The sequence below is a fragment of the Sturnus vulgaris genome, chromosome 11 (assembly GCF_052056855.1).
Source record: "Sturnus vulgaris isolate bStuVul1 chromosome 11, bStuVul1.hap1, whole genome shotgun sequence".
In the NCBI taxonomy this organism is placed as follows: domain Eukaryota; kingdom Metazoa; phylum Chordata; class Aves; order Passeriformes; family Sturnidae; genus Sturnus; species Sturnus vulgaris.
The window spans coordinates 7,451,098-7,463,208 of NC_142253.1; the positions used below are offsets into that span (position 1 = coordinate 7,451,098).

Consider the following 12,111-nt stretch of genomic DNA (forward strand, 5'->3'; position numbering starts at 1 on the left):
TAGTAAAAAAGAATACATTTCAAATTGTTTTGCTTGTCTTCAATTACATGGACGATTATTGGTATACAGCTACTGAATAAGGAGCTGTACATATCTTCATGGTATGAAAATAATAAAAGTATACCTATGGATACTAAATAACACTGCTAATCAATAATAGCAGTTTTATTATTCATGAGCTACTATTAATAAAACCCCATAGGTTCTAATGCAACCATCAAAAGAATTAAAACTGTAATTCAATTTTAAGTTCTTTACATCTATCTGAAGTCTATTAAAATAAATGAAAAGTCTCTCAATGACTCTGGATGATGCTGTGCATGTTAATGATGCCATGTGTTATTTTCACTATTGCAAATCACCTTTAAGATATTTCCTAAACACTGGAGTGCTGATTATGCTTCATGTAGGTGGATATAATGTTCCAAGAGAAGTGCACACCTCTCTCTCCATTCTCATTATCAAACTCAAACTAGCTTTGCTCAGACTTTCAAAAATCATTAGAATAAGGGAGAGGCAGAATCAGGGAATTTCCAGGAATTGAGATGGGGACATGGGGCCCTGTCTCCTACTGCATGTGGTTTTCTCAACATTCATCATATTTAAATCACTTATTCACTGAATCTATTTTGTTATGGCAGCAAACACATAAAACAGTTAATGAAAGGGAACAAGAAGGAACAAAAAGGCTTCCAAGGGAAGTTAAAAGCTGAATTCTGTTGTGTGAGAAATATACATTTAAAAAGCATATTTTTGGCAAATATTCAATAGCTTTGATGGTGTTCCACCAATTTATTCTGTGTTCAGCTCATTTAGACCCCTGTGAAAAGTGAGTGATTGATCATACTGATGAAGTAGACCAAGAACTACTACCAAAAAAATCTCACAAAAAGCAAGGCCACAAACATGTATTTTACTGAAGAACAAATCTCTGGACACATGAGTAACTAGTAAATGTAAAGACATTTATATGCAAATAATACACACATAGATTGAGAAGTTAAAAGTGCTACAGAGTAGTTTTTTCAATAGACTTATGAAGAATGTCAGCACTGGAAAGCAACTCAGCTAAAGACATGTAAAGCCCTTGATTTTTATCCCATGTACTTTAAAAAATACTGCTGGTTGCACATTTGCTGCCTAGTATCTAATTACCTTTAAAAATCTAGCTCTGCACTGCTGAAGCTCTTGAGTGATCGAGGTATCAACATCACTCATCATTATGGAGCTAATTTTAATGATGAAAGCATTGCTAAAAGTTATTTTAAAATTCATTTTTACTTAATTTCTTTAGAGATGATTTGTTTGAGTACCTGAGACACAGTAACTAATCACTGACGGTTTTCTCTGCAAATATAAAATAGATTTATATGCCCTCCCGGTAGGAACAAGAATTCCATCACCTCCTCCTGAATTTCTGAGCTATCGAATATTTGATGAGTGCTTAGGGAATCAGTATTGTGCCTTTTCACAGCAGTAATCAAGGAATGAAGGATTCTCTGCCATAATGAATCTACTGCAGGACTAAAAGATGAATATTTCAAATGCAAAAGCAATATGTTTGTTTTGAACACTTTCAAGTTTGGCTTTAATAAAGCAAGTAGTGAAGCATGCAATGAATTATATTGTTAGATGGTTAAAACAGAGCTGTGCAATATGTCTGAATGCATTTAATCCAAGTAACTACTCATTTTAAATGTGACTTATAAATATGTATTACATGTATGATGAACGGATGACTCAGGAGCCATGAGAGACCTGGGCCTTGCCTTCCACTCCTGGTTTGCCTCAAAGCTAGCTCAGCCTGACAATTAACCAAGGCCCAGAGCCAGAACATCATTAACTACAACTCGAGTCTTATGTGGGCTGGAATTAAACACGTGCACCAACTATTCAAGTCAGGATCGTTTAAATCAAGCCTGAGGTGCCTGGCTGGACTGGGATCTGCTACCTGTGTCCAGCAGCTGGTGGGTCCAATGTGCAGCCAGGGGGTCATGCAGGATTCCCACAAAACAGGGCTGGGTCAGCACTACCCTTCCTGCAAATCCAGAAGCCTTTCCTGCCAGCCAAGATGGGCTTGTCAAGCTGAACATCATCCACCAGTACCAGCTTCACTCTGAGAAACATCAAATCACTGCAACACTGAGAGCAATGGCCTTAATGTGCTCCTGAAAAATCTGTCACAAGGCAAGGTCTCATTTGTCATGGCATTCTCTCCTTTGTCTCCAGGGGATTTTGCTTTTTGCTAAAACAACTAGTGAGTTCTCTTTAAGAACAAAGAAAATCCAGCTAGAGATTTCAGGCCAGCTCATCTCATTTGCAAATTGACAATACCTGCTATCGAGTCCCCACAGTGCTGTTTTGTGTGAGACCCTCTCAGAGTCTATCCCCAGTGAGATACTGAGATGAGCAGTTATAGCAGTTCGTATTTGCAAGAACTGTTTCTTAGTTTAGTAATTTTTTTTGTCAGATCAACTAACCTGCAGCACACAAACAGAAATAGCATTTATCAACAGAGCTTAAAATGAAAGTAATGAGAAAAGCACAGCTTTAATTACAACAAAATTCCAAGTGCTTCAATTATCCAAGTTCAGAACCAATGTACTTTACCTGGAAATTGCCCCTGAAATAATGAATTCAATAAGGAAAATTCTTGTATAGTCCAAGTTAAATTATTTAAAAAGGAAGAAAGAGGGTACTTAATTATTTAATGTTCCACCAATAATTATATAGTTCAGTATAATGCTCACTTACTGGAGAACTTGATTTTCAAAGGAACATTTATGAACATCAGTCAAACAAAAACTACCTGGCAGACCATAAACTCAGCCAGTGTTGTGCATATTCGTTCCAACACAACATTACCACATTAGCAAAAGTCCAAGTCTTAATGGCAAATGTATCCAATAATTTATGTTAAAATATTTACACAGAAAAGCATGCATGATACATTTTCTAATGCATTTGTAAAAAACAGTATGACCTCTTTTGCTACAATTTTTAAAAGCTGTGCTCTAGGTAAATGAGCTCAAGGTGGGACCAAAGCTCTGGAAAATATAAAGCTGTAGTACTTGAACAACTTAAGCAGCCAGTCAAAATGTGACCATGGACATCTTAGGGACATTTCACTCAAAAGTCACTAGGAATCAATTTTAAAAGACAGCTTTAAATTAGCTGCATGAAATTCTAGCCATGGCAAATTTATCTGCATGGAGTCCTGGAGAGCAAGGCTCAGGGAACACCAAGTATTTCTCAAGAAAAAGGTTTTCCCAAGTCATAGATCAACAAGCCCAGCACACAACACACAGCTGAGGGGGCTAAAACAGCACCTTGGTCAAACACAGCAGGGATCTGCAAAGGATTATCATCATCTATTAATAACCCTTTGTTAACCCTATGTACAATAATTCAAGCCCTATGGGACTAGTTCTGGAGAATCCTCATGATGGCCAAAATAGCAGCTGTCACACTGGTGTCCCTAAAGTTTATTTACAGGTGCCAAAATTCAGAACATGCCCTCCTAGACTGGGGACTCTGGGCTTCCAGAGTCTTCCAGTCCAGAATCTTCCTCAATTGTTCTCTGTCTTGGAGCAAAGCTGCCCAGAAGGAAAACCTGATACACTCACAAGTTTAACAACACAGCACTGATTTTTCATTTCAACCCAAAGGAAAAGGAAAATATGCCAAAGCCCCCCGAAACCACTTCCTTGCAGCTGCAAAACAGGTCATCCCTGGGTCACTGTGCCAAAGAATTACCTCGACCCCACTCTCTGGAAAAGATCAGAGTGTTCATCAGTAGTGGGCTCAGCTCCCAGAGCAGAGGAGCCCAGCTGCACCATCATCCAGACTTGACAGCCTCATGTCCTGTGGCTGGCAGGGCTGGAAATGATGAAAAGTGTAGATTTCTGCTTCCCTGAGGGGACTACAACACTCAGCTGAGGACTTGAAAAGCCTGAGGTCTCTGACAATCAAAGATGGGGTTTTTAACATCATACCATTTTAAGTTATTTTAATGGCTCCCTCGGAATCGTGCAAAGAGAGACTTACAGTAAGTGCAGCACTTGGCTTTGCAGGTGGGGAATACCAAACACAGTCCCACCACAGTTTTAAGATCCTGTTAAAAAAAGGGATTTAGAGAATACATGTCACATATGGACTAGGAAGTGATGTGACATGGGGCAGTGCTTCACACAGCTGATGTGAAGCCCATCAGGGCAATTTAGCAGTTAAATTCCAGACAGATGATGCCACAACAGGCACACCACAGCACAAACCCACGCTCCTTCTGACACAGCACACACACCAAACCCACAATGCTTCACTGTGGTACAAACCAGCCTTTGGTTGTTCTGCTTCTAAACTTCTGTCTCGTATGGCCAAATTCAACTTGCTCAAAGCTTCCCATAGTACATTGAGATTAAGAAGTCTGGGGATCATGCCATGCCGCTGTAAATTATCACAGCTCCACCAACTTTGCCCTAATATGAATTGCCACAGAAATGCTCAGAATCCAACAGTGATGAATTTAACATGCCTTCTTCCACTGTACTGATGTCAGCAGAGTTACAGCAATTTATGCAATACAAGGATCTGTCCTTTTCTCCTTATCAAAGCATTTGATCAAAATCAGTGACATGCAAAAAGACAACCTTACTTAATTTGAGCAGCAGAGTCAGGCTTGTCACTCTAACATCATAAGAAAAACGGAGATATTTACATATGGGTACTTGCATATTCCTTTTTATCTGGCTTCACAAAGATAACAGCAAGATCACTTTCTTCCTCAGTAAAAACTAGTGTGAAACCTCACAAAGGATCAGCATGTTCCCTTGCTCTTCCCTCCCTCAATTCCTCCCTTCTGAAAAGCAAGACCTCAAGACATTTCAAATCTTCATTAGCTACTTCTCTGCCTGTGACAGCCTGGTGGTGTGGAGCAGCTCCAGCTGCCTCCCTTCAATTCACCCTCGAGTCAGAAAGGTGAGACCCGAGGTGACAAGGAGCTCACACTGCTGAATGTCACTGCCACAGGTGACACTCATCACCAGCGCTGGTCCTGGCCCCACACTGCAGATTTGGAGCACGTGGAACCACAAAGGAGCTCGCCCAGCAGCCCCAGGTCTGCATCTCTCAGGATGCATAAATTCATTCATTTGGGAACCTGTTCTGTTCAAGAACTTGCTACTATGACGATTTAGAAGAAGCTGCTACAGATAAGATTGATGAAACGGATTGATTAATTTTCTCTCAAGCTGCATTTGAATTTTAAGTTTTCCCCAAACAAAACCAGTTGGTGTTGGTTTGTTAGTATTCCAGGGACTGCAGCAAAGTGCTTCAGCAGCAAAGGAAGTTCCATGATAAATGTGTTCTCCAATCCACATCTGTAGAGTAGTTATAAAGTCAGAACAATCCAGGCAAAATTTTTCATTATGTTTTTAAATATACTTATTTACATTTTAAATCACACATAGACAATATGAAATATCTTTCACTTAGACAGGTGGGAACAAGAAAACAGATGCATCCATTACGCTTGAAACAATTCAATGAATTCAGTAGTACTTGGTGAACACTTTGGTTTATGGATATAGCCTTTGTTTTAACTTACTTGAAAAAACACGGCCATGGCTCCTACCACCCTGTTTTCTAGAACTGCTGTTCCAAAACTGTCAAAGTCATCAGGATTGTAGAAGTAAATCTGCATCTGCAAAAATTAAAACCAACAACAGAATCACATTAGTGTTGATTCATACAGCTTTCACATGATGTAATGCATACACATTGTATGTAAACCCATTGTTATGAACCTGAGATAAAGGAATTCTGCTGAACAATATTGTTTAACCAGCATCTTGATTAATAGCATGACTGCCCTGCTGGGACAGTAAGCAGGGAACAGAGTTGATGCAATGCATTTTAATACCAAATCCAAGGGTAAACAGTATGGCCAGTCTGTTCAGATGTTAAACTTTGTGCTTTCTGCCAGCATCTCTTCATTTCTTTGCACATTGAAGGCTCATCTCCTGCTCTGTTAAATGTGCTAAACATATTTATCTCAAAATCCATAGAGAATTTTGAAAAGGATTTCAATGTTTAGAGTTATTCCTTTACTCCTAAAGTAATTTGTAAGATAAAAGTCTGTCTCCATAGCAATGCATTTTTATGAGCCACTGATATTCAGGTCTATCAGTTAAGGTCACACTTCTCCCTGTCGTCAGTTAAATTTCATGACTTTTATTTCCAAAGCGTTAGTACTCTGCAAAAAGTGTAAAACAAAACCAGATATATTAGTGTAATTTTTAAATTAATACTAAATATTAGTAATTGCACAAACCCCAAGTAAGAGCAGGTGAGAACAATGATCACCCCAAACTACCAAGTGTTGGAGTTACACAAATAGAAGAGGACCAAGAACAGCTTTCCCTATACACTCTGCTGGCAAACAACTTTGCTTCACTACACACATGCCATGAACAGGGGCAGCCTACAAAAACCTGTGGGTGCTTGTGCTCTTAATTTCCTGTATGGTTCTTGTTCCACTTCCCACAGTAGTTGAGCTCCTACTCCTGCCAGCTGTCTGAACACACTGCTGCTTCTCCAGTAGTTGTTCAACTCCTCCATTCCAAAAGAAGCCCCTTGTGTTAGTCCATCTCTATCAGCCATGATTTGCTCCAAAGCATCTTGTTTAAAGTGTGCTCCCTTCTCAACATTACACCATGTAGGTGTGTACATGGTCACAGAATAAATTCAGTGTTGGTAACATTTGTTGCATGTGTACCCTACACAATACAAATTAAAACCACATGCCCAATAGTGACAGCCGAGCACAAGGACTGGACTTCACACTGATTGCTCCTGTGGTCATTCAGGGAACATTCCAGATGGGTTTCACAACACAAACCAGCACTGCCTGGATGACATCTATGCTCACTTGTGCTAATTAATGCCAGGGAAAAAAAAAAATCTCTTCCTGGCTCTGAAATGGGAATGGACCCCTTGGCATCTCTGCCAGTAGCCTCTTGCTGAACCTGTGCACTCACTCTGCTGCCCATCACCAGTTCCTGTCCTTTTCACAGCATTACAATGATGTAAGAGATTGGCACACAGCTCATAGTTTGAGGGAGAAGTAAGGTCTAGCTGAGACTGCCCTTGCCTCCCAGCACGCTGCTGGTCTGACCATGGCTCCCTCCAGCAAGTCTGTCTGCAGGACCCAAACACCTGCTTGGGCTTTTCCAAAACAGTGCTGCATGACACATCCTACTATGCACAAATGCACTATTTTCCCCATATTTTGTATATGCCAAGAGAGATTAGACCCTTTTATCTTGCACAGATACATTCCTACTCACATTCACTGATTCCCAGGCTTCTGACTGTATATCCTGGCTGTAGTGGATAGGTGCTTTGCCAGTATTATACAGTTAAAAAAATTTCACCATATGGGGAAAAGGCCAACAGGAAGATAAGAGCATTCAGAGGCAGAGGTACTATTTTCAGCAGGAAAACGACCAAATAGCCCACAAAGAAATGAAAAAATTTGGCACTCACACTAGCTTTATAAAATTTGAAAGCAGTTTTCTTCCCCTTCTTTGGCCTTCCTATTCCCAGCATACTCACAGCACACACACAGATGCTGACAATATCTCACAAAGGTAGCAGTGCCTTCAGATTCTGACAACTCGTGCATTGAACAAATGCAGAGCAAGGTACCAACATTCATTGATGTAGAAATTAGAAACAGTTTGTTTCAGGTAGAATTGCTTAAACTTCAGTTTATCCAGCACAGACAAACCTGGCAAAACAATTAAATTACATTTTGCTCCTCTTTAAAATAAAGTCAAAAATTATCTATACCTTACATAAAACATCTCACAATATATTCCTCACAGGAGTTTATGAAGAAAAGCATCACTGAGTGAGTTCAGCATATGCCAGAATCATTTTGGATCAATTTTGCTCACGGCATTTTAAGGAAATTAATTTTTACAATGCACTCTTGCATACCAGTGCAAAGGACTTTGGTAAAAGAGTTTTTCATTCAGATCTCTCATCTTAGCAGTGCAATCTCATAGCCTAATCGAGAATCACACTCTGCCTTGATTACCATACACATTGGAGCATTTTACCACTGCTCCCTGGTGTTTTTCCAGAGAGTGTGGTTGCTCTCTGCATCCATCACGTCAAGGGGAACTGTTCTGTATGAAAAATTATTGTCATCTGTCATACAGTAGCTTCTTTATGTGCTCATACAGCTAGAAGGAACATTTTAGGAATACAATAGCTGAAGAATTGTTATTATATACTTTACACACACATACCCTGCAAAAACAATGTTAAAAAGACAGTGAAGTTACACCCTCAAAGCCTCATGGTTCAAGCTGCTCATAAAACCACACCTGGACACCGCTGAGCATTAGTATTATGGCAATTTTCTAATTATGTGATCACATATTGTTCTCTTCCATAATACAGCCTCATCAGTTTTCCCCAATTTACAATAAAATGCAAATGTATCCAATGTATTTTTGTTCTTTTATCCATAATATACATAATATTGAATGCATTTATCAGTAGATAGTTAATTTAATATTTTCTATGGGTGGGATAAGGTTCTTTATGTACAAAGTGGGAATAAGACAGTTAACTGTAAAATTAATTTCACCGCATACTTAAGTGGCCTAAACATGCTAGAAAATTTTCATTATTACTCCTTATTATATAATTAGTATATACAATATATGGGATGCTTTGCATATAAATGACTTCTACTGTCTCTGCCTGGGATGTAAAAAGAAGCAGCACAGAATGCAACAAAGAGGCTTTTAAGCTAAAGAAAATTTGGATGGTATTATAATATGCTATTTATGAAATGCAGAATGGAGAATCACCCAAGCTTGCACATCCAACCTTAATTGTGGCACTGACTGATTGCAGCCCCATAGAACAGCATTTTTGTACATTTTTGCATGTGATTCCACAACAGCTTCTATTTTCCAAAATTAAAAAATTTAAGGCAGTAAAGCCTGAAATGCCCTTTGTAGTGTGGCACTACCTGTGTGCAGTCAGAATGCTCTGCTCCACACATCCCTGCTCACTGTGCTCCAAAGAGCCTTCCCCATGCCACAGGTCCAGGAGGGCACGAGTGTCCTGTTCTCTATGGCACAATATCTGAGATTTACAAGGCTTTCACATCTAGCCCCATTACAACTAACCAGGCTGGGAAAGGCTTACATGGCTTTCCTTAATCTCAGATGTGCAACACAGCAGTGTACTTTCATTTACCTTGTAAAGAGATATCATAAAAACCAAGTGTGTCCAAGCAACTTGAAATTTTCAGTGTTTTGGTAAAGCCAAGCTGAGACAAACCATCCCTAGTGAAACAAAAGTACTTCTCCTGCAGGAAAACACTCTCCATCCTAAAATGCTACCACTAATACTACTGCAGCTACAGAGCTTTACCAAGACAGGGTGAGGGCAAGAGTTTGCCTTTAATGGGAAAACTTCATGCTTTGACACTCTGCACGCTATAAAAGAATTGTTTTCAAACTTGAGAGAGATTTGCTGTACAGCACAGATTTAAGCCTGAAAAAATATCACGGAGGGCAAAATCTTCAGACTGTTACAAGTGCCTTAAAACAGAGGATTAGGGAGAAAGCCTTCACTCTGCCATAACCCAGGAGATAATCACCAGTCATCCTGAAAAAACACGTCATGTTTTCTAGTCTCTGCTGTCCAGGAAGATCCAGTGGCCAACTATTACAGCTTCTAAGCACTCCAGATCCGTCTATTCCCAGCCTACAACACTTACACAAGTGAAAGCACCACGTACATCCAACATGTGGGTGATGCTCCAGCCTGGAGAGCCTTTGCCTCCAAGCTCCTACTCCTCCACCATGCCCTGGGGGCAGGAAATTGCCTCTTCCTCAGGACAACCCACTCCCTGCAGAAACATCTTTCTTCAACTGTGTTCTTCCAACTCTACAGAAATCTGGTGTTACCCAGACCTGGCAAAATGTCAGGCCCTGCTCTGAGCTTAGATTTTGATGCCAAACTGGGCTGCCACCATGCTGATGTTGTAAGGACAGGCTGTCCAAAATATGTGTGTTACTGAGAAATACTGCCCACCAGAGACCAGTTCTGATTTTATTAAGTGCAATTGCCTCTGAATGACTAAACCCTCATTATGAAATGTCACTGGCTTGCAAGGACTGAGCCTGCTTCCAATGAATGGCTTCTCCTCGCCACCCATCCACAAATAAAAGGCTCTGTCTCTGTGCTTGGCATGACAGGCATCCAGACAGAAATCACCATTCCCATGCACAACATCTCCTCGCTGTCATTACCCCACTACAAAGACAGAAAGTTTACATCCAATACAGACTGTCATGGCCAAACTCATTCAGCACTTATGAGAGAAAAGCCACAATGAGCGTTTGATAGATCCCAGAAGATGTGAGTGAGTTCAAAGCAATTCTAAGAGACTGGAAACCAAGCAAGTACATTTTCCATAGACAGATGCCAAGTATTTTAAAAATAAATAATTGAGACTTTTAAATTGGGTTGCTATCACCCTGTGCAACCTCCTACAGCAGATTTCTCTTTAGATTAAAAAATGAACAAAGGCTCATTGTGCTGTCACAGATGTGGAGTACAGAATATTCAATAGAATCAGGAATTCTGGTGCAAGGGAAAGGATCATCGGAATTATCTTTCTGCTCATTTCCTTCCAGCAATCCAAGGACTACCATGCAATTTAAAGCACAGTAAAAAAAGCATAAAAAAATAAAAAGTTTAATAGACCAGCCAAGTTTTTGATGAATTAGGCAGCAGGATGCAGAGGAAGCAGCGGTGTGGATTATTATGTACTGCTTTAGAGACTGAGAGTATTTTCAGAAGAGCACAACACCCAGGCAGCACAGGTAGATTGCAACTCTTTGCAGTGGTGAAACAAAAATTTTGAAATGTTTGCTTTAAATGATGGAGTTAAGCACTGAATATACTAATTCTTAATTAGTGTCTTTGCTGCTTATATTGTAAGAATAAATTTTTCTCAGCCATTTTACAACTGGATTTAAAACCTTTTGCACAAAAATAAATTCTCTGCTAAGATTATGAATCATACATGATTTTTCTTAATTGAAAGCTCACATGTAACTTACTTTTGCTTTAAATATGTGCATAGATTTCCAGTGAACTGGATGATATGATCCATTTGGCTGGAATAAAAATTTTCTACAGACATAATGTAATCTTCACTGCAGCACTAAAAATTCAGAATAACTGTCCTGCAGTCTGTGTGTTTGCTGGAGTGTGAGATGTACACTGGGGCAATAAAGTCTAATGTTTGACTTCTCATTATATTCTCTTTAAAAAATCCATGAAACTTATCATTTATAACATATTCAAAATCTGCTTAGGAAAGGCAGGGGGAAGAGCGAATCGTGATGTTTTCCAGTTCTCCTACCAGAGCTTGATGTAATAACACAGAGTATATTGCATTCTTTTGAAAAGATAAAGTTGAACAGGAGCAGATAATGGCATGTTTTTCCTGCCTAGTCTATTATTCATCAGTGAATTTTTAACTATAGTTAGGCAGGTAGAGAGATGTATTTTGAATGTCATAACTTGGTATTCTACAGTGCCTAAAAGTGTGCTGGGTAAAACTGCAAAACAAAGAGTCAGACAGGGACTTTGTCCTAATGTAATTGCAACTTGATAATGAATTCAATGCTAGGTTGAAAAAAACGAAAGGAGCTGAAACAACAGGAAGAGCAAGATCATGCAAGTGAAATATCAGAATTTCACTCAATTTAGACGTTCATATCCCTCAGAAGTATGGTAAATTTCCCTTTCATCTTCTTTAACAGTAAGCATGAATTCTTGCTTTGTTGTCTCCAAACAACGCAGTAGGTGTACCTATGCTATAAATTAAGACTAAGCAATTTCAGAGTCTTTTTCAAGCTGAAGGGTGGTAGTTGTTACACTTCTGCCCCTAAGTCTGCACAGCATTCAAACCTGTGAGTGGTCCAGGGACAGTTCAGTAGAACAGGGAGGAAACCCAGAGCTCACGGGGTCACCCTGGGCTCCCATGCATTGTTGCATCAATCACATCAC

General features: G+C 39.6%; 1 protein-coding gene across 1 annotated transcript in view; it reads right to left on the minus strand.

The window, feature by feature from the left end:
- PTPRG (protein tyrosine phosphatase receptor type G) overlaps nt 1-12,111 on the minus strand; it is a 389,517-nt gene that overhangs the window by 128,787 nt on the left and 248,619 nt on the right. The window contains exon 5 of the mRNA XM_014872991.2: nt 5,606-5,701. Coding sequence (XP_014728477.2) covers nt 5,606-5,701 — 96 coding nt within the window. The remainder of the gene's footprint in view (nt 1-5,605; nt 5,702-12,111) is intronic.